Source organism: Crassostrea angulata, chromosome 7, assembly GCF_025612915.1.
Source record: "Crassostrea angulata isolate pt1a10 chromosome 7, ASM2561291v2, whole genome shotgun sequence".
NCBI lineage: Eukaryota > Metazoa > Mollusca > Bivalvia > Ostreida > Ostreidae > Magallana > Magallana angulata.
In genome coordinates, this window is record NC_069117.1 from 31,434,580 (window position 1) to 31,461,730 (window position 27,151).

The 27,151-nt window shown below is 34.0% G+C and overlaps 5 protein-coding genes across 6 annotated transcripts in view; 2 read left to right on the forward strand and 3 right to left on the reverse strand.

Moving 5' to 3' along the window:
• LOC128191758 (laminin subunit gamma-1-like) overlaps positions 1-2,259 on the forward strand; it is a 20,592-nt gene extending 18,333 nt beyond the window's left edge. Inside the window, exon 27 of the mRNA XM_052864016.1 lies at positions 44-2,259. Coding sequence (XP_052719976.1) covers positions 44-309 — 266 coding nt within the window. The 3' untranslated portion in view covers positions 310-2,259. The remainder of the gene's footprint in view (positions 1-43) is intronic.
• LOC128191759 (uncharacterized) lies at positions 2,034-6,042 on the reverse strand. The gene is made up of 7 exons (XM_052864017.1): positions 5,910-6,042; positions 5,191-5,333; positions 4,956-5,072; positions 4,387-4,500; positions 3,906-4,267; positions 3,447-3,608; positions 2,034-3,127 (listed from the first exon to the last, which is right to left on the reverse strand). Exons 1-7 carry the CDS (start codon positions 6,032-6,034, stop codon positions 2,960-2,962), a joined length of 1,191 nt encoding a protein of 396 aa, XP_052719977.1. The 5' UTR covers positions 6,035-6,042; the 3' UTR covers positions 2,034-2,959.
• On the forward strand, positions 5,987-10,714 carry LOC128191762 (L-aminoadipate-semialdehyde dehydrogenase-phosphopantetheinyl transferase-like). Of its 2 annotated transcripts, none has more exons than XM_052864021.1 (6): positions 5,987-6,082; positions 7,990-8,162; positions 8,320-8,533; positions 8,656-8,774; positions 9,199-9,408; positions 10,221-10,714. In XM_052864021.1, the coding sequence occupies exons 2-6, from the start codon at positions 8,025-8,027 to the stop codon at positions 10,392-10,394; spliced, it is 855 nt and encodes a 284-aa protein (XP_052719981.1). In that variant the 5' UTR covers positions 5,987-6,082; positions 7,990-8,024; the 3' UTR covers positions 10,395-10,714. The 2 variants fall into 2 exon arrangements, with proteins under 2 accessions (XP_052719981.1, XP_052719980.1); XM_052864020.1 differs by lacking the exon at positions 5,987-6,082 and adding an exon at positions 7,074-7,214.
• Positions 10,715-10,932: 218 nt separating this feature from the next.
• LOC128191760 (glutamate-gated chloride channel alpha-like) lies at positions 10,933-13,689 on the reverse strand. Its single transcript, XM_052864018.1, has 8 exons — positions 13,526-13,689; positions 13,363-13,427; positions 12,963-13,024; positions 12,148-12,383; positions 11,963-12,045; positions 11,724-11,852; positions 11,280-11,623; positions 10,933-11,168 (listed from the first exon to the last, which is right to left on the reverse strand). The coding sequence occupies exons 1-8, from the start codon at positions 13,594-13,596 to the stop codon at positions 11,022-11,024; spliced, it is 1,137 nt and encodes a 378-aa protein (XP_052719978.1). The 5' UTR covers positions 13,597-13,689; the 3' UTR covers positions 10,933-11,021.
• A 4,933-nt stretch (positions 13,690-18,622) lies between these two features.
• Positions 18,623-22,902, reverse strand: LOC128191761 (glutamate-gated chloride channel alpha-like). Its single transcript, XM_052864019.1, has 8 exons — positions 22,583-22,902; positions 22,430-22,494; positions 22,094-22,155; positions 20,948-21,183; positions 20,750-20,832; positions 20,498-20,626; positions 20,069-20,412; positions 18,623-19,142 (listed from the first exon to the last, which is right to left on the reverse strand). Exons 1-8 carry the CDS (start codon positions 22,651-22,653, stop codon positions 18,996-18,998), a joined length of 1,137 nt encoding a protein of 378 aa, XP_052719979.1. The 5' UTR covers positions 22,654-22,902; the 3' UTR covers positions 18,623-18,995.
• Between the last annotated feature and the right edge of the window lie 4,249 nt (positions 22,903-27,151).

Sequence of the window (27,151 nt, forward strand, 5' to 3'; positions counted from 1 at the left end):
TAAAAAGATTATGTTCTGTATGTATATTTTTTTTTCAACAAAGGTCAATTAGTGAATGTTGATGTGAACAAACTGGATGATTTGGAGAGAGAGCTGGATGAGGCAGAAAAGGAGTTGATGGGAACGGACCTACAAGATCAGTACAGTCGGTTAGAGATGGCCAACGACAAGATCCTACAGTTAGTGGCCCAGTACGAGGACGATTTAGCTTATTTGAGAAAGGAGGTAGACAATATACAAGAAATCAAAGAATCTCTACCTGATGGGTGCTTTAAAAACATAGGAATTGAAAATCCTGGTTCCCAATAGTGAATGGATATTTAGCAAGAAAACCCGGTAGTTTTAACGTTTTATTATACCACAGATATTTTGTATAGAGTAGTCACATACTGGTCCTATGTGATTATGGAACTTTATGGAATTTTTTAATTTTTTTTTTTCTGAACAAATATGTAAAATGTAGATGATTTTTTATTGTCAGCATGTTAATACTCAATGATTGTTTGTATGTAATGTTGAAGGCATGCCTGTTACATGGGCAAGTGTGTGTTATAGTATAGAGAGGGTAAACCTCGAACTTTAATAGGACAAGCATTGTCAATTTCAGCCAGAGAAATTAGCAAGGATTGGGCATTTGTGTAAGAGGAATGATTTATGTGGGTTTGCAGCTGTCAAAAAAAAAGAAAAGAAAAAATTGATCAAAATTTTTATACATGTACAGTGGGTACATCAGCAAATTTTAACCAAAAAATTCTCATTTTGAACAAATTGTTATTTACATTTCAAAGTTCCTGTTGTGATACATGTATTTCATAGGCTCCCATGGAGTGAATTCACATCAGTTCAAAGCTTGATGGTGATGTGTCAAATTGAATCTGTTGTTGGAAATTTTTTGACTCTCAAGTTTTACCTCATTTTTACACCTCAATGTATTGGAATTGTGATAACAAACAAACAGGTTGTTATTTTTAAAACAAGTTTTTCCAAGTTTGAAAAAAAAGGACAAAATAGGTTGATCAAATTACTTTCCCAGTTTTGATATTTGTTTTTTACCATGAACTTTAGCATATTGTGTATCTCATGTATATTAGTGACAATTTAGATAAATGTACATAGTATTTTTTATTGGATGCATATTAAAGATTTTCATAGTATGAAAATACATATACATGTAATTTTTGCATGGACATTGTTTTTTTTAATCCTTTCATAAGTGTAAAATCATTTTGTCAGAATATCTAAACGAGCATTATGTATAGTGTCTTCGATGTATGTCATACTTCATGAGTATTATTGACCTGTGTATCACGTGAACTTGCTTTATATATGAATATACCTGTATGTATATGTTTACCATCTTTATTATTGCAGTTGGGCAGAAACTCTAAAGTTACTGACTGCTCATCACTTTAAAATAGAATATGTCATAATGATATGAAGGTAATTGTTAAAAAAAAAAATGTAACCTTGTCTGCTCTTTTTGGAAAGAAGGTAAATATTTCTCTCTTCATTATTGTTTATTTGGTAAGGGAAGACAACTTTTGTATTAGAATAGCAAAATGTAAATCCATGCAATATACATTGTCCTTCCGTTAGTCTTACCCAATAGTGAATCTAGCTTGACTAAATGGCATTTTGGGGGATCATCAATGAAATAACCCCTCTGTTAAAGTTTATGTAGAAATTTGAAAGCATGGTGCTATTAAAATATACCCATCCAGCTTACAATTCAATTTTTCTTTTGTTGGTATTATGGAGAATTTCTTTGTCATTTGTTTAATAAATTATAGATTTAGGGTTGTAATTGTCCAGAGATCTGAATCTGTGTGTCTTAATTATTAAATTATTTCTACTAGGTTTTTGTTTCAATAGAAAATCCATCCATTACAAAGCATATGTGATGTCAGGTAGCCAATGTAAACTATGTGTGTGTTTACTAATCTTATAATTCTACTTATTCATACAATTAGTTCTTTCAAAATCAAAAAATTCTTGCCTATTAATGATATACATGTATAATTTTTCTCTTACCGTATGTCCTATTAACGAAATTTCAAGGAAATGGTTGAACCTCTACATGTGCCTTTTAATTTTTGTGCCAAATGTTTTTTCTTGTACTAGATACAGCAAAATTTTTAACATGTAGTGGGTAATGATTTCACTGAATTTGTAAAATGTACTGAGGAAGTACTAGTGTGAGAAGGTCCCTTTCTTTGTCAATATTGTCTTTCTACAATAAACCAGATTTTCCAAAAACTTAAGTGTTGTATTAATATTGGTTTGTTTTCTGTATTTTTTTGGGGGGGGGGGGGGATGTCTTAGTGTGACCACCACTTTGGAGTCCTCTTAATTTTATGGAAACAGGTGGGGGTATGTTTTGTAGTGGAACTTTTCACAAGAAATTATTATCTGTAGTATATTACAAGGATTTTAATATACATGTACAGTTAAACATGGTTATAACGAAGCGCCAGGGAGGGGAATTTTAATTTCGTTTTAATCGTAATTCGTTACATCCGTCAAGTTTTTAATATGTTAAGAGTCTTGGGGAATGAAATTCACTTCGCTCTAAGCGTTAATTCATTATAAGCGTGTTCATTATAACCGTGTTTTACTGTACTTGTTTAAAAAAAAAACAAATTGTAAATTCAGTGCACCCATATCAACCAACCAACCAATTACATTTCAGGATGTTTTAGAAACAATTTGCAAATGAAAACCTATTTCAGCATACCTTGCTGGAACTTAATTTCATTGAATATAGAATTTGCAAGGATTATCTCTCTTATCATTGTGGTGGTGTACCTTAAAGATAATGGTGTGAGATCTACATATCCTTGATTTATTCAAACAAAGAATCCTATTATTTATATTGTAGATAATGATAAATTAGTAGTTTAATGAGTTACAAGATGTGAAGAAAAAAGATTTGTGTTTGAGAGTCTGTAGTACTAGTATTTCATTTCCTGGGTAAGGCGTTGAGGACCTCCGCTATTTTTTCGTAGTCAGAGAGTTGGTTGTAGACACTGGCGGACAGTCTTAGGTAGAGCTGGCCCTGGGTGGGACACACGGCAGTGTTGATTCTGTGCTTCCTCATCAGATCTAATATCAATCTCTCGGCTCCTTCCTAAAATAAGATCGAATTTTACGTATAAACGTACCGGTGCATCTATCTTAAATACGGTAAAAAAAAATTGTTCAACATATATCCAATTTTTTTTCTTCTATGATATCTGACAATTCTTTTATTATGAGAACAACTGAAGATACATCACAGACCTCAAAGCTGTCAGAGGATGACTTTCGTCATTCATCATCGACTTTCATCTTTCCAAATCAATACCGACAAAATTTAGTGTTACCAGGTATAAATTTGTTCTGTTTTGCTCTGTTGCTGGAAAACAAAACAGTTGAGTCTCAGTCTCATGCCTGTTTTTCATACTTACATCTGTTCCAGCTGGATATCCTTCGTATTCTGGAAGCAAAACTAGTCTCATGTACGGTGCTTCCATCGACTTTGGAATTTCCGGCTTTGGAGTTCCTAGTTTATCCGATATCATTGATGTAACGTTGTCCAAAAGAGCTTTCGTGTACTGGTGAATCTTCTCCTGCGTGTGAAGGATATATGGTTGCGATAAGATTTGAACATGAATAATAATTTGCCACCGAAAGAATGTTTACATATAAGGATAGAGTGAAGCTTAAAACGAATGAATAACCTCTAACAGATCTATATGAAACTGAACCCTTAAACAATACCTTGAATAGTAAGTCATGAATCAAAAGTGATCTAAATGTAGTCAGAACAAGAGAGTTCTAACATGCTTTCTTCTCTCCTGTCGGTAACGTTCAATCAAAAATATTATTTACCGCGTACCATAAAAACCAAAAACATAATCATTTACCATTCCTCCAATTTCAGAAAAGAACTTTAGCGCCTCTGGGACTAAGAAATATGGTATATTGTCTCGAGTTCCTTGCATAAAGTATTCTAACTGAACGCCTTTTTTGTACATATGTGACGTCACAAGTGGAGTACACCAATCGTGGTGTTGTTTGGCAATCCAGAGAATTGCACACCCTCGAGGCGTGAACACCCATTTGTGAAAGTTCCCAGTATAGAAATCGGGTCGAAGCTCTTCCAAGTTGATTTCCACTTGCCCTGGAGCATGCGCTCCGTCTATGAACACCAAGACTCCCCTTTTTCTGCACTCTGCAATCATTTCTCTCAAGGGGAATACTAATGCTGTCGGGCTGGTAATGTGATCTGCAAGAAACATGCCATGGTTATATATGAAAAGATTCATTTTTTGACGAAGAAAAAAAACTAGCATCCAAATTTTACGACAAATATTTCTTTACTTTACAAATTGAATCTTTTGTTACCTAAAACAACTAATCGGATCTTTGGATGTTTGTCAAGGTGTGACGTCATACTCTCCACCACTTGTTGTTCGTCCCTAATAGGGAAGCGTATATCGAATTGGTGTATGTGTCCACCTAAAACGTTCATGCACTGTCTTCTTAATCAATATTCAACATTACAGTACATGTAATCGAGAGAACAATATCTAAAACGTTAAATGTAGGAGACCAAAAATATATGCTGCTGTTAACACGGCATCGTCGCAAACCACAGTTTTGAGTACACAAGATTTTTAGATCTATCACGGGTTCTGAGAAATTGTCAATGATGGGCGTTAACTGTTTGAAATTAAGATTATCCTAGCTATTTGGGTCCTAGTTATGGAAGCATATTTTATTACTAACACATCTAGAGAAAAAAATAAAACATAAATAATGTATTATACCACCCCCCCCCCCTAAAAAAATAAATATGTTAAACTTTTGCCAGTTCCAGTTGCAATGACAAAAATTTTGGGGACTTTTCATAAGCATGTACATGTATATAAAAATTCCTTGATGGTTAAAAAGTATACAGAGAAATATCAGACCTGTGGAAAATTCTGCCACTTTACGACACGCATTAGCAACAGCTCTATAAGTATGTACTGTCGTCAAAATCTCGTCTTCATCTCGCCAGGGCAAAGCCTTCAGAACACTGTTAACACCTGAAAAACGTATTCATGTACGTTCTTGTATTGAGAAACTTCAATTGGAAATATAAAGTACAATGCATGTATATGTCTAAATATACGAAATATATGGTTATTTGGAGACATATCTGACCTGTGGTCGCATTCTGGACGAACACTAAATTTTCTGGATCCGCGCCCACTAATCTGGCGGCCGCCTCCCTAGCCTGCGTGTACAGCTGGTACTCTGTCTGTCTGTAGAACAGGTCCGGGTTGTCGTTTAACTCATCATGTAATCTGAAACAATATTCTGTGCATGTAGATATGATGACAAAATTTTGCAGAAGCCTAGCTTATCTGATCAAAACACGGTTGCACAATTTGTAGCTACCGCTATCAACTCTAATCCAGAATTAGCGTTATCTGATAAATATAGTTTAACGATTTGTAAACCTATGATGATGGAATTTTAAAATAGTGGTTAAAGATTATAAATTATCATTTACAGAATTGAGTCTATATTTATCAGCAAACTCTATTGTTAACGTTTATTTGCATACCAAAAAAATAACCAACCGTCGATAAGCATTCGTAAATTATAGTTTACAACCGTTAAAAATGGTTTTTCAAATGAAAATTATAGTAAACGAATCGTTTCAGCCACAGAGTTTTCGGTTTGAAATCTATAGTTTTCCGCCGATAGCCGATTAACCTAGTTTATCAACTGTGAAACTATTTTAGCTTGTTTTGGTGATTTTGGGGTGCCATAGATTTTTCATGTGTTGGGGTTTAAATAAGGTACATTTACTCTGTACAGATTATAAGTTCGTAAATGCCGATGTCTGAAATATTTGGAGTGTAATCTAATCTTACTGTTTTTGTCGATCTCGTATCTTTATAGGGATCGCCCCATATGATCCATGATTTAAAAAGGTCACCCCCTCCTCGAAACGAAAGCATTCTTTTTTCATAGCTGCTCCAAATGTTGCGTTAGCCATGGTCCCTCGTGTCTAGATTTTCTGCAAGGCGCGGATCCAAAAGCAAAGGTAGCACCTAAAGGCACAATAATCACACAAAGCGGATCTAGATCTACAGCATTTATCACCTTTTATTTAGAAGGGGCGGTACTGTGACTGTTTCTTTCTATCTCTAATCCGTCACGTGAAGTCGACCGAAACGATATACATGTATACAATATTAGTATGTAAATTTGTGTTTTTATGTATATATTAATATAGGTTACAGGCTAATCCAAAATCTTGACAAGCAAATAGAAAAAAAACCTTAAAGTTCAAAAACCTTAATTATCCCTGGGAGATGGGGGGGGGGGGGGGGTGTGGAGGGGAAAGTCGGGTTAGGATCATAGGCGTCGGAACTGGCCGGGGGGGGGGGGGGGGGGGCTTAGCCGTCCCCTGCCGTCACATTTTCGTTCATGATTTTGGGAGTAACCTTTTTTTAATTTGGTTTTTCTAATGGTTAGTCCAGCCCCCCCCCCCCACACTTTTCATTGTGCTTCCGACGCCACTGAGCGTTGTATTTTAAACTTTTATTTTATTGCTACTTTTCTTTTGTTTATTTCACTTCAAATTTTAGAGATGGAGGGGGAGTGGGAACTGACACCTTCATAATTCAATATTCAGTTCTTATAAGTAATTTTTTTTTTGAAAATATATATATATGTTTAAATTGTTGCGAAAAAATCCTCCCTATCCCTATCTGTAGCAACGCTTATGTATTTCTTTTATAAATGTATTATCGCATTATTTAACCAATACCACCATTTTCTTCTTATTTAAATGTTTGCACTCATTTTTTAGAAAGACCTATGCAAGTTGTTTTCAAAACTGAAAAATGAGTTTCGTCCCTCCTAGTTTACAAAAAATTATTGATCTTCGAATGATTAGTATTGATGCAGAAAAAATGTGTATTATCTTTGTTTTACAGTATCTATTTTTTTATTTGCAAATGATGGTCCATAAAACTATGCAAAATGGCTACCTATCCCTTTTCCGGAAATAAAAATCATACTGACACAGTTTTAGGTTTTAGCGAGCTTTGTTTACTTCCTCTTTGAATTGCTGATAAACTAACCAACATGTTAATTTAAAATAGTTGATAGTTTTATGGTTATCAAATAGATGAACAATATTTCAGCTGATTTTCATTGTTGAATATCAGGTAACAGTTTCTGTAACGAGTACAAGTACTTGTGGCGAACTTGTGCTGGATTTGACTTAACTATAAAATAAGCCTCTTAGGATAGGTTTTTTTTTAATTTGTTTGAGTTTTTTGGGGGTTGAATTAATTTTGAAGTATTTTGTAGATTATATATTCACGTTTAGAAAGAATAATATTACCGTGACCAGGCTACCCTCAAGTCACAGTAAGAATTTGTCCTATACACTTGCAATGTAGCAGCCGCAAAGCGGATGATCTTCGCGTCGATTTTAAGTCCGTTTTAAAAATAATCTGCAGAGGAAAAACATATTTTAATACATTACAAACCTTTTTGGACATACATATGTAGTTTAGTCCACAAAATATCCATTTAATGCGTCGTACCAAGGCATTTTGTTAAACTACGCTTTTGAATTTACCTGCCATTTTGTCGGAAATTGCACTCAGAATGTCTTGGATTTTATCGTTAACATGGCGACCATAATAGCGAATTTTCAAATGTGATGATAAAAGTTGCAGCAATTTCGTTGCAAAAACAGTTTATGTGGTAATATGGGATTATAAAAAAGAAACATTGCAGGTATTTGAGACCAATCATGAAAATTTAGGCGAGATACAGCGCCATATAATTTTTTTATTTGCTATGAAGCAAGTATATGGGACAAATTCTATCGTTAAACTGGGTCTGTAAGACATCTGTCATTTTAACGAAAGAACATTCTATCTAATTCACGTTATAAACACATATAATTATCATGAGATATTTCACTTGTAGCGTACTTGAACAGAACTATATAGCTTCTCGAGAAAATGATAAAATGGGCTTTCAGTTTCCGAACTTGGCAGCCAACAAGATCGGAGTGGATGTTTTGTGGCCAGTGTATACAGAGTGAAGAAAAAGACCGAATTCAGAGATTTGTTTTTAAGAAAGATGCAAAAGCAGCCATGGTAGGTCCAATGTTAAAAAAAAGAATGATAAATGAAACAATGATGTCAAAATTCATGCAAGAACTTTTACAGCCATGGAAGGTCTATTATGAATAAAGATTGAATTAAATAATGATGTCAAAATTCTTGTAAGAACTTTTTCATTTGAAATTTTAAGATTGGGCGGCTGTTGATTCGAAAAGCAATTGCAGATTGCTTACACATACCATGTACAGAAATCAAATTAGGAAGAACAGAAAGGGGCAAACCTTTCCTTGAAAATTCAGGACAGGAAGACTTTAGTTTTAATGTTTCTCACCATGGAGACTATGCAGTTCTGGCAGCCACTAAAGATGGATTGGTTGGTGTGGATGTCATGAAGTATGAAGTCAGTAGGTATAAAGAAAAACTAAATGCTACATACATTGTTAAAGGACACAATCTCTTTAGTATCTGCTTAATATGTTCAAGACAACAGTCATTGGTCTGTAATCATTGTTCTTCAATTTTGCAGAAACTTCTGTACCAAATTTTTTCCATACTATGAGGCGCCAGTTCACTGATTCTGAATGGATTCAGATACGGAAATCAGCGGAGGAAAGTGAGCAGTTGAAAACATTCTACAGACTCTGGGTAGTATTGCATTTTATTTTAAGCTTTGAAATGCTGAGCATGGAATTTGCCATGGGTACTACCAGTGGTAGTTTATTTTTTTCATTTCATGGGAATTCAATCTATGCATAAGAAATTTTCAAACATACTATGTGGTAACATTTCAAAGATAGTTTTTTAAATTTAATATGGCCCAGTTTATATAATGTATTTCCAGATTAAGGCTATAATTATCAAGTGATACCTGCATTTTCGTCATGTCATCACTACTATTAGCTTGTAGTGCAGTATTTTTCAGTTTTACTTATTTCTGTTACTACATGTATGTTATTTCTGTTCCTATGAACATAAATTGTAACACTTTGTTACTTAAGAAGGCAATTATATACAAGATTACATGACTATTTCATTCATTGACAAGTTATTTCATTGTCATCTACTTCAGTGTCTGAAAGAGAGTTATGTGAAAGCTCTGGGAACAGGAATAGGATACGATTTAAGTAAACTGAACTTTGAATTCAAAATGGACTTTTTGCAAGAAAACAAAGTTACAACAGATACAAAGTTGAGAGTGTATGAAGAGGATCTTTCAGAATGGACTTTTGAAGAACATTCTCTTGACAACCACTGTATTGTAGTGGCAAAGAATCAAAAGGTGGGTCAAAAGCATAATGTAAGCAAAATTTGGTCTGTCTAAATACCAGTCTATCAAAGAATTTAATTGTCAATAGACACTTTGGGTGCTTTCCATTAAACCTGCATTGCTGCCATTTGCTGGATTTTCTGGTGGTGCCTTTATCGCTGATTGATGGAAGGTGCATTGCCAGCTGGTGATTATGGCAACACATTTTACCATTGCATATCAGGAAACAATATGGCAATAAGTTTTCCTATTCTACAAAACGGGGATTTCTGAAACTCTGATTTGTCCTATTACATTGAACTACATTATAACTGTAAGTAGCCTTCATTTCAAGATAAGTATAAGTTTTAAGCTGCAATGTTGAAATCATCTATGTTGAAGTATTGTGACATTGCCAACCGTACCATTAACGACATCTCTCTGGATGACTTAGCCAGTTAGGCAACATTAATGGAAAGCGCCCTTATTTAATTAAACAGAGCTTGTGCCATGCTTTGTTTACATCAGTTCAATATACCGTTAAAAGCTCTTTTTCAAGCTGAGTTTCACTTTCTGTCTGCTTATTTATTGTTAACATAACAGTTTCCAGTGTTTGCCACATTCAGTTTAGGTCTAAACTAGGAATTTGTTTTCAAAATGTAAACAAAACATGACCTGAGCTTTGTTTATAAAAACAAAGAATTGTGAACCCTCTATCACGCTTATAACTTGACAACTGCCACTCAAATTTAGTTGACTACTTAGTATTAGATGCCCTTTTTATCTGACTATATTAACTAAGCCTAAAATTTTTGAGCATAACATTTCTTTTTTCTGTGTTTCAGACTCAATCATCCAGTGGAAACGAAACAGATGAAAATCCTTGTAGTTTCAAACTCTTATCATTAGAGGACTTATTAGAAAAAGCCTCACCCATAAGTGACCCTGATGAAAGATTCTGGGAAAACTTTCACCTTAAAGATGAGGCACCTCAGATTAAACAGAAAAATAGTGAATAATTTTTAAAAATCTTGAATATATACTACTCTTCTAACACATGAAAAAGATTATTTGTCATTTTCAGTGTATAAGCTGACATACTGTTAATGCATGAAAAAGATTTTTTGTCATTTTCAGTGTATAAGCTGACATACTGTTAATGCATGAAAAAGATTTTTTCTCATTTTCAGTGTATAAGCTGACATACTGTTATAGTAAACAGTTATTTTGCTCTGTTGAATTGTTATAAAGCTGAAAAACTTTAAATTCACCTAAAATCTTGTGAAATATTTTATTTTATGACTACGTGTATGCAGCAATAAAATGAAATACATATGCATGTTATTGTTGTGAAAACAGGTCGTTTTTAATTATTAACATTGATTTGTAAGGGGTCAATTTTCTGTGGCACGGAAAGTTTTATGTCAGTTTCATTGTACCTGGTATAAGATTTTGTACATGTACGTAATATGCCATTTTAAGTCTTAAAGTGGGAAAGGTACATGAAAGTACATGTGTATAGGGATCATTTCGACTCATTTAATGGAAAACACCAGATGACAAGCTATATTGATATTTATTATAAATATATACTACAAGTACAATTTTGTTAGTTTTTATTTTGAATACAGTCATAAATGCTCTTCTTAATTCACGTTTAAGAAGTAGGCCCAATATACAACATTAAAGGTTATGAAAAGAAAAGGGTAGACCACTCTAAATATATTCTGTAATTTTCCGTGTTGTATTTTACAACAAGAATGTTCATCACCTTCTTCAGTTCCAGAATTCTCCTGCAACAAAAAACATCGTTTGTTAGCTTTTAGAATACATGTAGTCTTATGGATGTTACAGACCTACATTTAATCAACTAGAAAAAAATTAGGACGATGTGATTTGTGTACCTTATATTTGTTTTTGGACTTATCCTTCCTCCGTTTCATGTTATGCACAACGGCAAAGACGCAAAGTGCCATAATGGTGAAAACCATGCAAACTGCAATCCAAATGTCAATGGCCAGCACCCCCTCTAGTCCGTTTCCTAGAGAAACCACGCCCACCAGTTGTGTTACTATGGTGAGAACACCTAACACGCCCAGACTGGTGCGCGCGCCGACTTGACCCTTGTCAATCCACATACTCAGCCATCCCAAGATGACGACGGACAAGCTAGGGACGTAGATACGTAATATGTATTGGCTGAAGTCCCTCACTATCCCCACATTGTATTTTAAACAAGGGTACTCTTCTGAAGAAGAAAAAAATCACAGATACCTTTTTTGATTATTCAATCTTATAAATCTGAGATATTCAATTGCAAGGCAATAAGCCACCTATCAAATTATTACGTGTTGGGTCTGTACAGCTGCCTTCTTTTATATTTGTTACACTCGAACTACTGGCGGAAAACGGGTGCTTGTATCTAAAAGGGTTCTGTTGGTCCCAAACCATGCTCATCTCCGATGCTGAATAGGTGTCTGAAACGTAACGTATTATATTTTAATGCTTCAAAACTTGAATCATTGTAAAATACCTATTACTAATTCAATTGATTATCATTGTAATCGATAGGCATAATGAAACTTACAGCTTTCAATTGTAATTTCGCAAGACTGAGAACCACGAGGAAAACCTTGTGACGTCAGAGGGCATGGTGTTCGAACTGTCAGTCTAACAGAAAATATTGTATGTCATATTAAGAGGTCAGAATCAAAATGATTTATGCTTTTGGTATTCTATATTATTTTCAGGAAAAGGAAACTTGTCTATCACCTTGTACTTTTGACTAAAGTTCCGTTAGGATAGATGCGTATGAATACATTGGGTTTGGTTACGCTGTGCTGAACTTCAGATATGGCGTTGCTGATGTAGCTATCGGGCGTCCATATCGTTGCGTATTTATCCTGGTCCACCAAAACGTATTTCCCCGCGAAAATGATGGAACTGGCGTCGTATTGCAGACGAACGTCCTCCCATTGCTGAATCAAATGAAATGACGTGGCAAGCTCCTAATTTTGGGAGAAAATACAGAGAAATTCATGTCTTTGCCAAAAGCTTAGTGGCTAAAAAGCAAAAGTTATCAAATATTCTATTGTTGTATTATGGACTTTTATCATTGTGCTTTCAATTTATTACAATGCAGGTACTTGCATCTTGATAAAAGGGTAAAAACACCTGTAGATTTTTACTGACTTGAATAATGCAATTATTTAAGAACATTTTATGCCTCAGAGGCTGATAAAGCTCGATGAAATAAACAACAAGACACATGTATATAAGTTAAAATTACTAGAAACGTACAATGTATTTTTAAGTTTTTACAAATTGAAAGCCTAATTTATTGTAATATAATTATACTTTTTGATCATCTAGGAACAATCTGGGAGCAATCGGAAATGTAGCTGGCTTGATATCGGTATATCGAGTGAAATGAAGAAGCTCAAGCTGATTAAATTTAAAAATGGCGTACATGTAAGCAAAGAAAAAAGGATTTGACCCTGATGGTAGAAAAATGACTAAACAAGAGTGGTCCCAGAAAGGGGGTGGTAGGATTCACTAATCAGTCATTAACCACGGAGCTTGCTTACCGTAAGGGTTGCAGACTGGATGTATGTGAATAGAAGCTGGGTCCTGACCTGTGTAACTTGACCTGAAAATGGTGAAAGAAAAGTTCTACACTTGAGATCTTTCTGTGTCAAACTCGAACGTACGCAGAACAAGAATTATCAGTTGTTTTGATCAAGAAAAATTCGCTTTTGAAATATTAACTTTCATCATTTGATATATAACTAACACGTTTAAATTTGATTTTAAGGTATTTATGTTTTTTTTTTTATAGAACCCTTTGTAATAAGTGTATATTTATATTTTAGGTCAGTCTCAGTCTTCATCTATACATCTTAGATATTTCTTGATCATCTTTTTTTCTATATGCATCAGAACTCTGATGGGGGGAAAATCAGGTAGTGATAATGTATATCTAGTTACCTGTGTGTATCCAAGGAGGTAGGTCATAGTCAACGCGAGACAAGTTTGCTTCTAGTTGGTCCCAACTTTTAAAAAAAAGATTAACATACATGCACCTGTGTATCCATAGAAAAGTGTTTAAATTGCATGATATTCAAATTCGAAAATAAGCGAAGCGTTTTACCTTGGCAAAGCAGCGAGAATTCCAAACACTGTGGAGGAAATAGAACAAGCTAGGTATAAAGAAATGGACATGATGTCGGGTGCGTCCGCTTATATGAATAACGGCCTTCTGCAAAACCAGTATTTAAAGTTCATTCAAATTGAATCCATTCGCAGTGCCTCAATTGTTCATTTCTATTTCGAAATTCTGTCGCAAAATTTTTCCTTAAATATTTATCAATGAACTTTGCGGATTTTTGTTTTTTAAATCAATAGAGTTTTTAACACAACACGAAGTTGGGGTGGGGTTTTTTTCGGCGTCTGCGGTGAAGGTGTTTAATTATGTCGCTTCATTTGGTGGCATTTGATATCGTGTGAAGAGAACGAACATGTAGGTGTCTGACAAGTTTAAATGATTGTAGATAAACTGAGACCGTCATGCTCACTTCACTTGAAAACGAAACTAAAACATTTCCAGCATGACGGAATGATCGAAACCTTTAAAAATGATCAAGGGCTATTCAAAGGTATGCTCTCTCTCGAAACAACATTGGCAGGGTACAGCCGTCACTAATAACATGCTTATGTCGCTTAACACACGCTATTGGGACTAATTTAGACACAATTTTCTTAAAAGCTTTAGATCACATTATGTAAAATTTTAACAAACAAATAAGGTCTCGGTTGCTCGGTTTGTTACTGACTGTTTACAGAAATTTGTGGGGTCGGTAAAGTTCGTAGAAGGCGAGGCAGAGCCGAGTTCTTCTTTTACCTTCCCGTCTGTGCAAACCTAGATGCCATTGTAGGATCGTAATATTACGTCACGATCAAAGGGGGTCACTCTAAATATTTTGGGGCTAAAAAATTAAAGGTATGGTTGAACGTTTGTGTAAAAATATCAGCTCAAATTAAACGTTACGTCCGTCATGTTGCCGTATAAATTTTGACGCTCGTTGTGTAAAGAAGCAACCTCCTTCTTAATCGCTAAAATCTATTTATTACCAATCTCGAATCTCGAATCTTTCGACAGTACGCATAGCAATATAGAAGTACTGTTATAATCTAACGTTCTTTGGATCGGAATTTTTAGTGATACTATTCCAGTATGGAGGGTAATCGTGTTAAAAAAATCCAGACATGTAAACTTGTAAATCCGAATATGCAATCGTGTTGATGTGTGAGCCTGAGTATGATTTTGTGTAATTCTGATTGTGTAACCTATAAAAATCGGGCATAAACACGTGTAAGATTTGGCTCAGTTCTTTCGCATGGTGGACATTTTGCAACTTTATTGTTTACATTGGTTAATTAAACCTTCAACTTTGCACACTTTCAATCCGTAGTTTGTGCATTTGTAACTTCAGGCTCGGCAATAGCACAAATTGACAAATGTAAAGTCTACAAGTTTGTCGAATTTTGACATGACCTTATATGGCAACTGCCTTGCTGCGGAAAAAGGCATGCCGTAATCGCCGGAAGGGACGAAAAATGAACAAAATATTCAGCTAAACTGTTGCAATAGTTTAGCTGAATATTTTGTTCATTTTTTACACCTTTTCTATCGAAAATACTGGTATTATTTTTAGGAAAAAAAATTGAGGTATGATTGAAACTGGACCAAACAGGAAGAGGTTCATATATCATAATAAAAAAAATCGTTGCCGATGTGACGAATGCGCTAATTTCCGTAATATAATTCTCATGGTATTATAAAAGGAAATGCCTAATATCTTATTTCTTTAAAAAAAAAAATAGCATGTAATTTAAACTAGAATATAAGATAATGCGTACTCTTTTCTAGAAATGAGACGGATCAAGAAAATTTCTAAGGGGGTAAATACATTTTGAGCGGCATGGGGTTCGAAGACTGCCGTGAGGTCCCGTGTAACTCCATTGCTTCTGAATTCTAAGAATTCTGAGAGAGAATTTTTAACCGGGTTTCCGATTATTGAAATAGTAAAAATGGCGGGCGGGCGAGTGGCTGCCAAAAAGGAACCCTTATTGTACGGATAACTCCTCGAACAGTTTTCAAGATAGGAAGTTGTTCTTTTGCAGATCAATTATACATATATCAGAGGTATGCAAATTGCTGGTACTTTGATTTCTGATAATTTATGAAAAAATATCAGCTGTTGAACTTAGTCATTTTTGGGCAAAAACATTGCATATAGAGTACCCCATTTCCTTGGATAGGCAGTATTTATCAATTCAGGATTGACAAATGGATTATGGATACTGTTCACACAAAAGAAAAGCGGTTTGCTGTCACATTGACAGCTTTACTCTTGTAATTTTTCTGAATTAGTTAGAATTAACGACCTGCAAAGATCTGGTAATTTTTTGCGGAAAAAATTATATTACTATACCTATATTTATACTTTTATTTTGTTGTGCAAGTGAAAGATAAATAATAACAATCTTCAATAATAATGAAAAAAAAAAACCAGCGCATAGTTTTGTGCGCCGTAAATTGAAGTTTTTTTCACTATGGGAGGCATTGTAGCTCCCGAATTTTTTCAGACCGGGAGCTACAGACCTGCAGCTAGTTCATAAGTGGCTGTAAAGCTGTATATATCTGTATAATATCTCTCCAGAAAATTTTTATCAACCAACTTCACAAAGTGAGTCTGTATTGAACCGACATTCAGGACGTCATACTCATATCCCGTAATACTAGTAATTGCTTGAAATTAAAAAAATGCCAATTTTTACCTGCATGATAGGCTTTTCCCCTATATATTGCCGACAATGCAATGAAACATTTCTTAAAATATTTTATACACATTTTGATTTCACGACAGTTAACCTTATCTTTATAATTTTTATTTATTTTTTTTAAAGAGGGTGTCGCTTCTAATGTCTCATATTAATCACAATTTCAAACCAATGCCTTTAAATAGTTTGTTTTCCTATCGATAACTTTGCAACTCAGCTGGCCGACCCCGTGTAATTTTTCACGGGGGGGGGGTTCTAGTCGCAACTTTATGGTAGCGATAAGGATGCTTTTGGGGATATTTTCTTAATTCAGCCGAGGCTTTTATTTTAACAACTTGTTGCATGTACTCTAATAAAAACACGTATATAACTTTATATATCTGATATCTGAAGCCGATCAAATTCTTCACTCGCATCTTTTATACATTCTCTTGATAAAATGTACACCAATCTCATAATCTAATTTTCCGAAAAATAATACTTTCTAAAAAATGTTGTTATTCAGATATAGGCCTACCTAATATTTTTTTTTATTTATTCCGTCCCTATTCCGGCAACTACGGCATGCCTTACCTGCAGCTAGCCTTTTTCTAACAGTGACGTCACTGTTTCCATTTATGGTCATGTCAAAATTCGACAAACTTGTAGACTTTACATTTGTCAATTTGTTACATTTCAGAAAACGGAAATACAAATGCAGGGATTACTACGAAAGACGAATAGGGCCACATAAAAAAAAAAAATTTTATCTCGTAATTACGAGAAAAGATCTCGTTATTATGAGTTAATTATCTCGTTATTACGAGAAAAGATCTCGTAATAACGAGAAAAAATCTTGTTATTACGAGTTAATTATCTCGTTATTACGAGAAAAGATCTCGTTATTACGAGATAATTTTCTCGTTATTACGAGAAAAGATCTCGTTATTATGAGTTAATTATCTCGTTATTACGAGAAAAGATCTCGTTATTACGAGACAAGATCTCGTTATTACGAGTTAATTTTCTCGTTATTACGAGAAAAGATCTCGTTATTCCAATTAAATTTTCTCGTTATTACGAGAAAAGATATCGTTATTACTATAATAGATCTATATAAAATAGTGCGTTTCTGAAAAGAATTCGACTGGATCGCCCTTTCAGTGTATCTTTTTCATTCCAGAAACATTGATTCAATTTTGATTAATATTTTAAAATAACAACGATCATTATTCATTAATTTCTACAGATCAAAATGAAAAGGAAAGAACTTCATGTAATTTTACTATTCAACTTATATATATATTATAATCCCACTCCGAAGTAAATACCGGGTAGTCCTATAGTCGTAAAAACACAATTCTATTAGTTACAGATATCTTTAGTGACTATATAGTTCAGTCATGGATATGGATATACAGGATTTACCGAATTTGTTTTTTATATGTTCATACAAAACCTACATGTATATTGAAATTAATTGATTTTGTATGAGAACATATTGGAGTCTGAAAACAAATTACACGTGTCCTTCTTAATTATTGATAAATAGTTCAATGAATTTACTAATCAATCTGCTTTGCTACTTCTTCTGGAATTTCTTTAAAACTGCTTGGTCCGATTTTATATCAAATTATGCGTACGCTTTTAAACGATGATTATGCTAAGTATGTGTATATCAATAGACATTGCAGTAGTTCATACACTTTACATAAAAAGAATAGAATAATGATTCGTGCCATTTTAGATAGATCTTTTCTCGTAATAACGAGATAATTAACTCGTAATAACGAGACCTTTTCTCGTAATAACGAGATCTTTCTCGTAATTACGAGAAAATTATCTCGAAAAAACGAGATTTTTTCTTGTAATAACGAGATCTTTTCTCGTTTCAACGAAATCTTTTCTCATAATTACGAGATAATTAACTTGTTATAACGAGATCTTTTCTCGTAATTACGAGATAATTTACTCGTAATAACGAGATCTTTTCTCGTAATTACGAGATAAAAATATTTTTTGAAGTGGCCCTTTTCGTCTTTCGTAGATTACAGATGGAAAGTGTGTATTATAGTAGCAGGTTAAATGTAATTAACAAACAGCATTTTACAGCTGCTATTAAGCATCTTATTAGATTGAAGGCCTGTGGGGTCAACTCTAAAATGTTTATCCCTGAGTTTTTTTTAGGTTATACGATCAAAACTACACTCATTCATACTCAGGCTCACACATCAACACGATTGTATATTCGGATTTACAAGTTTACATGTTTGGATTTATGAACACGATTACCCTCCATATTCCAGGGATAAGTGAACATCTACATGTACTCTTACAAACAGTGAAATCGATATTAGCACTATGTGCATGTGGGTGATAAACTACTAATACTTAGGGCTGAATAATTATTTTCAAAACTTTTTATGCTCTCTTCTAAGGAGTAAACAACAATTTGGTCCTTTTTACATAAATTTCCTTGAACAATCCTTAAGATACAATACAGATGAATTAGTTTACATATGAAATTTATGCAGAGCAAATGGAAAATAATACAAATGCAAATGGAAAATTAAAGAATAAAAACTGATTAATTGAAATATTAAGTCGACGCAAGAAACACTGTTCAAAAGGCCAAGCAATCTGATGGAACCATACTCCGTGAATTTAGGTTTCTTTGAAACTTTGAAATTAATACATCCTCTAATACATGCACAAAAACAATTAAATACTATATTGAATCTTTTAAAAATTTATAGATCAATTGTCTTTTCCTTCCATATCGCGCAAAAACTGTAGCATTAGTCAATGTTTATGAAATATGCCCAGTATCCAATGTTGAATGATATGAATAAGAATGGGTAGACAACTCTAAATATGTTCTGTAATTTTCCGTGTTGGATTTGGCAGCAAGAACGCCCATTACCTTCTACAGCCTCAGAGTTCTCCTGCAAAAGAGAGCATTCTTTAAAAAAAAGCAAGAGGTCCATAAGTCTTCATGGTCACCAACCAAATGTTTAAATAATAGAAAGAAAGCTGGACACTTTTTAAATTTACATGAAAACTATGAGAGGTTTGATAGATCTGAAATCAGATAATTAACTATTAGAGGTGTATTTGAGGTATAAAGTTGCTTAAGTGTGTGACAAGGGTACCATTTAATGAATCACATTTTCTGTACATTTAAAGTAAAATGTGTTATCTTTCCCTAATACATGTACATGACTTATGGCCAAGCTTTAAGAAAATATTTCTTTGCAGTTGTCCACTTACATAGTGGGTATGAAGGTGTTTTAAAAATTAAATCAATTAAATTTTTCAGGTTTTTATTACATTGAAAGTGATACTATAGGCCCCATCCCGTCATGATCTGTACAACCCTTCTACACATTTCAATTACAGCTGCATTGTCACACATATTAAACAAAAGAAATACCAAACAGAGAGAAAAATTGTATAAAAATTTCTAAAAATCGGGTTGGTGCATTTTAAAGCATCGTCGCAAAACCTCGGTCAATAGACCGTGATTTTAAAACAACTGTAATTAAACAGTTTTCGCCTAACTTGGAAATGGAAAAGTTGGGCTTAATAATCACTCGGAACTCGTCCACAAACTTCTATTTCTTTAAAAATTAAGTGTTCCGATAATGGTTAAATCTAAGCAACACAGACACAATCCTAAAGCTCAGACATTTAAAATCTATATTGAAAACGACTGTTACCTCCGTAGGTAAATGCTTTGTTTTTTACTGTTTTTTTCAAATAAATGTTCATTTGTCATGTACATGTAAAGTGAAATGCTTAGTAAACCAGTTGCGTACGATGATTCATTAATTATAACTGGGGTCGACAAGCGATAGGTTTTTTTTTGTACCTGATATTTGCTTTTGGTCTTATCTCTTCTCCTTTTCATGTTATGAACAACAGCAAAGACACAAAGTGCCAGAATGGTGAATAGCATGCATACTGCAATCCAAATGTCAATGGCCAGCACCCCGTCTAGTCCGTTTCCAATAGAAACCACGCCCACTAGTTGTGTCACTATGGAGAGAACACATAATACGCCCAGACTGGTGCGCGCGCCGACTTGAGCCTTGTCAATCCACATACTCAGCCATCCCAAGATGACGATGAACAAGCTAGGGACGTAGATACGTAATATGTATTGGCTGAAGTCCCTCACTATCCCGACATCGTATTTTAAACAGGGGTACTCATCTGAAGAAAAAAAATGATATTTTTATGTTGTCTTTATTAATATGTCCTATGCATTTCTGGGACAAAGCCATAGAAATGTAATTACTTGTTGTGTCTTTACAGCTGCTCTGTTTTATATTTGTAACACTTAACCCTCTGGTAGAAAACTCGCCCTTGTAACGAAAAGGACTCTTCTGGTCCCAAGTCATACTTATTTCTGTTGATGAATAGGTATCTGAAAAGTATGTTGTATGTCAATTAAAAACAAAAACAACGTGTTAATGTCGATTTTCAAGTGAAGAGTTTTGCTTTAACATTGAATTGGTGTTTTGGAATATCTGTTTAAAGAAAGTCTTACAACTTTCGACTGTAACTTCGCAAGATTGAGAACCACGTGGAAAGCCTTGTGACGTCAGAGGGCATGGCGTATGAACAGTTAGTCTGTAAATTTATCATTAATTAGATAAACATAGAGGTTGTTATAGCTAGACTAAGTATTTATGAAACTGTAAATCAATGTCAGGAAAGTAAGCATGTAATACATTTTGTCTCCAACCTTGTACTCTTGACTAAAGTTCCGTTAGGATAGACGCGTATGAATACATTGGGTTTGGTTACGCTGTGCTGAACTTCAGATATGGCGTTGCTGATGTAGCTATCCGGCGTCCATATCATCACGTATTTGTCTAGGTCCAACAAAACGTATTTCCCCGCGAAATTCAGGGAACTGGCGTCGAATTGCAGACGAACGTCCTCCCATTTCTGTATCAGATGAAACGACGAGGCCAGCTCCTACTTTTGGAATAAAGAGAAACATGATTGGCCGTTGACATTCTGTTACCATTGACAGCATACAAAATGTGCAAATATTACATCATTTATTTTGTTCAGAATTTTATATAGTTAGTTGAAAATCCATAGATGATCATACTATTGCAAAATTTCTCATCAATTATTTATATGTATAATGCATAGAAATGGTCCAACTGATGAATTGTTGCTATGAAACTGCATGTGAAACTTTAATGCAAAAACCAGAGAAATATCGACCAGGAGTTGCACTCAATGCTTGATGTTTCGTTGATCATGATTTTTTCGCCTACCTTTTTGCTTTCACTCTCGTACGAATAACATGAAGAGGTGCTTTTTAAATTAAAGCTAGCTTTCTCTACGTTAAAAATTCATCAAATAGAACCATTTGTTGCTAATTGTCGCTTCACGTATTTTCATTCGGTTCAAAATGTACTCGTTTCCTTTTCATTAACAAATTAATCGATCGATTATCGATAAAAATACTTTTTTCAATTAATGAATAATGCAGTCAAAGGCTACTAGTATTATTTTCAACAAAACGGTAAAAGTTCTATAATGTACTAGTATTATTCAACGGATCGATACAAGTATTAAACTAAATCATGTTATAAATAGAAAATGAACAAGATAACACATCCTCACAACGTCAGGGGTCCTGAGTCCACTTGTGGTCGTGAGTGAACTCTGGGCCCCTGACGTTGTGAGGATGAAGACGCTAACATGGGTTATGTATTTTTATTTTTATTTTTTTTTTTTGCAATGTCGCCACCTTCATATTCCGAATGAATCACCATAGAAAGTATTTTAGTGTTAATTAAGTATTCTAAAAATGATTGAAACTTGAAAGGTGCGGTGGAGGGGGGGGGGGTCAGTCAGTGAGGTCACCTACCGTCAGAGTTACGGACTGGATGTAGGTGAACAGAAGCTGGGTCCTAACCTGTGTGATTTGACCTGAAAATGATAAACGACGTGTACTACACAGAAAGTTTTCAATGTTGAACTTCATGGAAAAGAAATATTTCAGATTATGATAGGAAATTCGTCTCCACCTTTTCTCATAACTTATACAATTTTAAAATGATATAAATTAAAATGATATAAACTCTGCTACTATTTTTTTTAAAAGCATGGTCTCTTTTTCATCGGTCTTCTCCGGTCATTCCAATTTATATAAATCCGAACCACAAGAAAAACCAAGATAATACAAATACGTGGATAGAGATACCTGTGTGTATCCAAGGTGGTAGGTCGAAGTTACTTCGAGTCAAGTTTGCTTCAAGTTGCTCCCAACTGAAAGATGGTTACTAATTCAGTTATATAAAAAAAGGGTGTTTAAAAAAATTATATTATAGAATTTGAAAATGAATTCTGGATTTACCTTGGCAAAGCAGTGAGAGTTCCAAAGACTGAAAAGAAAATGGCACGACCTAGATTTTGAGAAACGTGCATGATGGCTGATCTGTATAATCCGTATTTAAAGTTTATACAGCGATAGGGGGTTCGTGTACATTATTCAGATAACCACGCTACACCAAAACTCTCAATCTCTTCGAAAGGCTAAGTGTATCTTAAATATTTAATGAAGGGTTTTACCTAAAACTAGAGATTTCTCTCACGCTTTGCACTATTATGATGTAAAATTTGGTGATACGTATAACTGATCATGGATTATTTATTCTGAGAATTTTACTCAAGTGCAAAATAAACAGAATGTCAATATAATATTCCCTTTAGAACTATTTATATGAAATGTCGTTCCAAAGAGCCATCTGACTGATTTTGAAGAAAAAAGGTTTTAACGAAATATTTTTTTTAACATTATATGGAATAATTCTCCAAACCATCCATTTTTTGAGATGTAAAAAAAATCATTGCAAGAATTGCTCTCAATATTATTTTAACGTTGTGTTTAAAATACCGAATTTTACATTACGTTGTAATAAATGACAAGAAAATTATCAAATATCATAATTTTTTACCACACTAGACAGGGCTTACGCAATATTAATGTTAACGAAATATGCCCGTTGTTCTGACATTGATTTCCTATCTTTTTTTTAATTTAATTTTTTGGTAGGCCTGTGTGTCTGTATTTCATGTTCTTGGAACAGTTTCTGTCCCTAGACCTCGCAGAGATATGTGCAAGTTTGTTTCCCCTAGGTAACCTAGGTAATTCGTCACTTACATATTGAATAGAGAAAGAACCCATAACTGGCCTGCTATTCACAGAGTTATTTCCCTGTACATAGGCTTTTCTGCGGATAAGCTGATTTTAGCAAGTTTCTCTAAAATATGGATTGATAAATTTTTTGGATAACCAGTGTACACTGGTATATGTATATACTTCTGTGTACAAAAACACTGCACGTGTCACTGGTTCTTACAAAATTGGGTACGTGCGATTTATATAATTTACGAATTTAAAATCACAAATTCATTTCCCACTTCCATGTCCTTTGAAAATCGTGTCATTGTCTTAAATTTCACAATCAATGTAATATAACAAAAGTTGCAATACTATTCTACAATAATCTATTTTGGTTTCATTTGAAGTTCTATCTTCATCAAGCCAAAATCAGTGGCGATCATGGGATATCTAGTAGGTCTCTCCCTCTCCACCTTTACCAACTTTTCCTTTTACCCCTAATGTTATGCACATAAACCTAGTTAAATAAAGCAATGACTGTCATAAAATTTTAATTTTAAAAAAAGAACCGACCTGCTATGTCATCGTAAAGACAAGATATATTTCATAAATGTAGCACCTTCTACTTTATTTTGCTTGTAAACGAAGGTATAGCACACAAACTGAGAATTTTACTCAAGTGCAAAATAAAAAGAATGTCAATATGATATTCCCTTTAGAACTATTTATATGAAATGTCGTTCCAAAGAGCCATCTGACTGATTTTGAAGAAAAAAAGTTTTAACGAAATATTTTTTTTTAGCATAATATGGAATAATTCTCCAAACCATCCATTTTTTGAGATGTAAAAAAAAATCATTGCAAGAATTGCTCTCAATATTATTTTAGCGTTGTGTTTAAAATACCGAATTTTACATTACGTTGTAATAAATGACAAGAAAATTATCAAATATCATAATTTTTTACCACACTAGACAGGGCTTACGCAATATTAATGTTAACGAAATATGCCCGTTGTTCTGACATTGATTTCCTATCTTTTTTTTAATTTAATTTTTTGGTAGGCCTGTGTGTCTGTATTTCATGTTCTTGGAACAGTTTCTGTCCCTAGACCTCGCAGAGATATGTGCAAGTTTGTTTCCCCTAGGTAACCTAGGTAATTCGTCACTTACATATTGAATAGAGAAAGAACCCATAACTGGCCTGCTATTCACAGAGTTATTTCCCTGTACATAGGCTTTTCTGCGGATAAGCTGATTTTAGCAAGTTTCTCTAAAATATGGATTGATAAATTTTTTGGATAACCAGTGTACACTGGTATATGTATATACTTCTGTGTACAAAAACACTGCACGTGTCACTGGTTCTTACAAAATTGGGTACGTGCGATTTATATAATTTACGAATTTAAAATCACAAATTCATTTCCCACTTCCATGTCCTTTGAAAATCGTGTCATTGTCTTAAATTTCACAATCAATGTAATATAACAAAAGTTGCAATACTATTCTACAATAATCTATTTTGGTTTCATTTGAAGTTCTATCTTCATCAAGCCAAAATCAGTGGCGATCATGGGATATCTAGTAGGTCTCTCCCTCTCCACCTTTACCAACTTTTCCTTTTACCCCTAATGTTATGCACATAAACCTAGTTAAATAAAGCAATGACTGTCATAAAATTTTAATTTTAAAAAAAGAACCGACCTGCTATGTCATCGTAAAGACAAGATATATTTCATAAATGTAGCACCTTCTACTTTATTTTGCTTGTAAACGAAGGTATAGCACACAAACTGAGAATTTTACTCAAGTGCAAAATAAAAAGAATGTCAATATGATATTCCCTTTAGAACTATTTATATGAAATGTCGTTCCAAAGAGCCATCTGACTGATTTTGAAGAAAAAAAGTTTTAACGAAATATTTTTTTTTAGCATAATATGGAATAATTCTCCAAACCATCCATTTTTTGAGATGTAAAAAAAAATCATTGCAAGAATTGCTCTCAATATTATTTTAGCGTTGTGTTTAAAATACCGAATTTTACATTACGTTGTAATAAATGACAAGAAAATTATCAAATATCATAATTTTTTACCACACTAGACAGGGCTTACGCAATATTAATGTTAACGAAATATGCCCGTTGTTCTGACATTGATTTCCTATCTTTTTTTTAATTTAATTTTTTGGTAGGCCTGTGTGTCTGTATTTCATGTTCTTGGAACAGTTTCTGTCCCTAGACCTCGCAGAGATATGTGCAAGTTTGTTTCCCCTAGGTAACCTTGACTTAAATTCGTCACTTACATATTGAGTAGAGAAAGAACCCATAACTGGCCTGCTATTCACAGTTATTTCCCTGTACATAGGCTTTTCTGCGGATAAGCCGATTTTAGCAAGTTTCTCTAAAATATGGATTGATAAATTTTTTGGATAACCAGTGTACACTGGTATATGTATATACTTCTGTGTACAAAAACACTGCACGTGTCACTGGTTCTTACAAAATTGGGTACGTGCGATTTATATAATTTACGAATTTAAAATCACAAATTCATTTCCCACTACCATGTCCTTTGAAAATCGTGTCATTGTCTTAAATTTCACAATCAATGTAATATAACAAAAGTTGCAATACTATTCTACAATAATCTATTTTGGTTTCATTTGAAGTTCTATCTTCATCAAGCCAAAATCAGTGGCTATGGGACATCTAGTAGGTCTCTCCCTCTCCACCTTTACCAACTTTCCCTTTTACCCCTAATGTTATGCACATAAATCTAGTTACATGAAGCAATGTCTGTCCTAAAATTTTAATCTTAAAAAAAAACCGACCTGCTATGTCATCGTAAAGACAAGATATATTTCATAAATGTAGCACCTTCTACTTTATTTTGCTTGTAAACGAAGGTATAGCACACAAATTACATGTGCACAAGTACTTACAAGAGGTTCTCGGGCTTTGACGGTCACCTGAGTCCCTTATATCTCTCAGATTAACATGTCAGAGTCTCATGTTTGCATTTTAAGCTTCATTTTGAAGTCTAATTAAACCACAGGCGCTTGTTTCTGAGAAAAAAATTACCCTATAGTATAATAACACAAGGTGTTATTATTATACTATAAGGTAAATCTTTTTTGTCAGAAACAAGTGCCTATGAATTAAACCCTAATATGAGACTCCTCTGGCTGTTATCCTGCTTTTATTGTTTGAAAAATATTCATTCATAAAAAGGGATGTTGTGTGTTTAAGTGGGAGGAATCTCGGATTATCTGTACCTAAGCTCCAGCGGCCAAAATTTTTAATAACACGAGACCTGCAAGCTTTAAATATCATTTTTTATTACGGTATACAGTACAGGCAACGCGGATCCCGTATTGGCCCGCGTTACCGTCACGGTATTTTTATCGTTCCCGCGATACACCATCGCGGTTTTTGATCGCGGTATGGATTGCGACCGTGATGACACCACGACGGTGTGATTTACCGTTATTCCTGCTGCTGCTTGTTCTTGTTACTTTACCTGTACTGTACATTACAGGCAATGCGGGTCGCGTAAATCCACGTTAAATATGCGACTTCAGATTTAAGCATAACAGCTGCATTGTAAATAAATTGTGCTTCATATTAATATAAAATTAATAAATAATATTTATGAAATAGAATTTCGTGAAATTTGAAACTACATTTGAATTACAACATAACACAACATTACGCAAATAAATTATGTGATGTGTAAAAAAGAACACACATCTTTGTATTTGACGTGCTTATTTCAGTTATTATTTCTATTAGTTGT

What these genes read in the sequence shown, in the direction of transcription:
- LOC128191759 (XM_052864017.1), bottom strand. Translation starts at nt 6,034, where the DNA reads ATGGCTAACGCAACATTTGGAGCAGCTATGAAAAAAGAATGCTTTCGT. An exon ending in AGTGGCAGAATTTTCCACAG is followed by an intron (nt 4,501 to 4,955) that starts GTCTGATATTTC and finishes TGAACGTTTTAG; the next exon opens with GTGGACACATACACCAATTC. An exon ending in GATATCCAGCTGGAACAGAT is followed by an intron (nt 3,128 to 3,446) that starts GTAAGTATGAAA and finishes ATCTTATTTTAG; the next exon opens with GAAGGAGCCGAGAGATTGAT.
- LOC128191761 (XM_052864019.1), bottom strand. Translation starts at nt 22,653, where the DNA reads ATGCACGTTTCTCAAAATCTAGGTCGTGCCATTTTCTTTTCAGTCTTT. An exon ending in ACTTTAGTCAAGAGTACAAG is followed by an intron (nt 20,833 to 20,947) that starts GTTGGAGACAAA and finishes ATAAATTTACAG; the next exon opens with ACTAACTGTTCATACGCCAT. An exon ending in AGACCAAAAGCAAATATCAG is followed by an intron (nt 19,143 to 20,068) that starts GTACAAAAAAAA and finishes TCTCTTTTGCAG; the next exon opens with GAGAACTCTGAGGCTGTAGA.
- LOC128191760 (XM_052864018.1), bottom strand. Translation starts at nt 13,596, where the DNA reads ATGTCCATTTCTTTATACCTAGCTTGTTCTATTTCCTCCACAGTGTTT. An exon ending in ATTCTCGCTGCTTTGCCAAG is followed by an intron (nt 13,428 to 13,525) that starts GTAAAACGCTTC and finishes TTTTTTTAAAAG; the next exon opens with TTGGGACCAACTAGAAGCAA. An exon ending in CAGCTGTACAGACCCAACAC is followed by an intron (nt 11,624 to 11,723) that starts GTAATAATTTGA and finishes TTTCTTCTTCAG; the next exon opens with AAGAGTACCCTTGTTTAAAA.
- LOC128191762 (XM_052864021.1), top strand. Translation starts at nt 8,025, where the DNA reads ATGATAAAATGGGCTTTCAGTTTCCGAACTTGGCAGCCAACAAGATCG. An exon ending in TGTCATGAAGTATGAAGTCA is followed by an intron (nt 8,534 to 8,655) that starts GTAGGTATAAAG and finishes TCAATTTTGCAG; the next exon opens with AAACTTCTGTACCAAATTTT. An exon ending in TAGTGGCAAAGAATCAAAAG is followed by an intron (nt 9,409 to 10,220) that starts GTGGGTCAAAAG and finishes TCTGTGTTTCAG; the next exon opens with ACTCAATCATCCAGTGGAAA.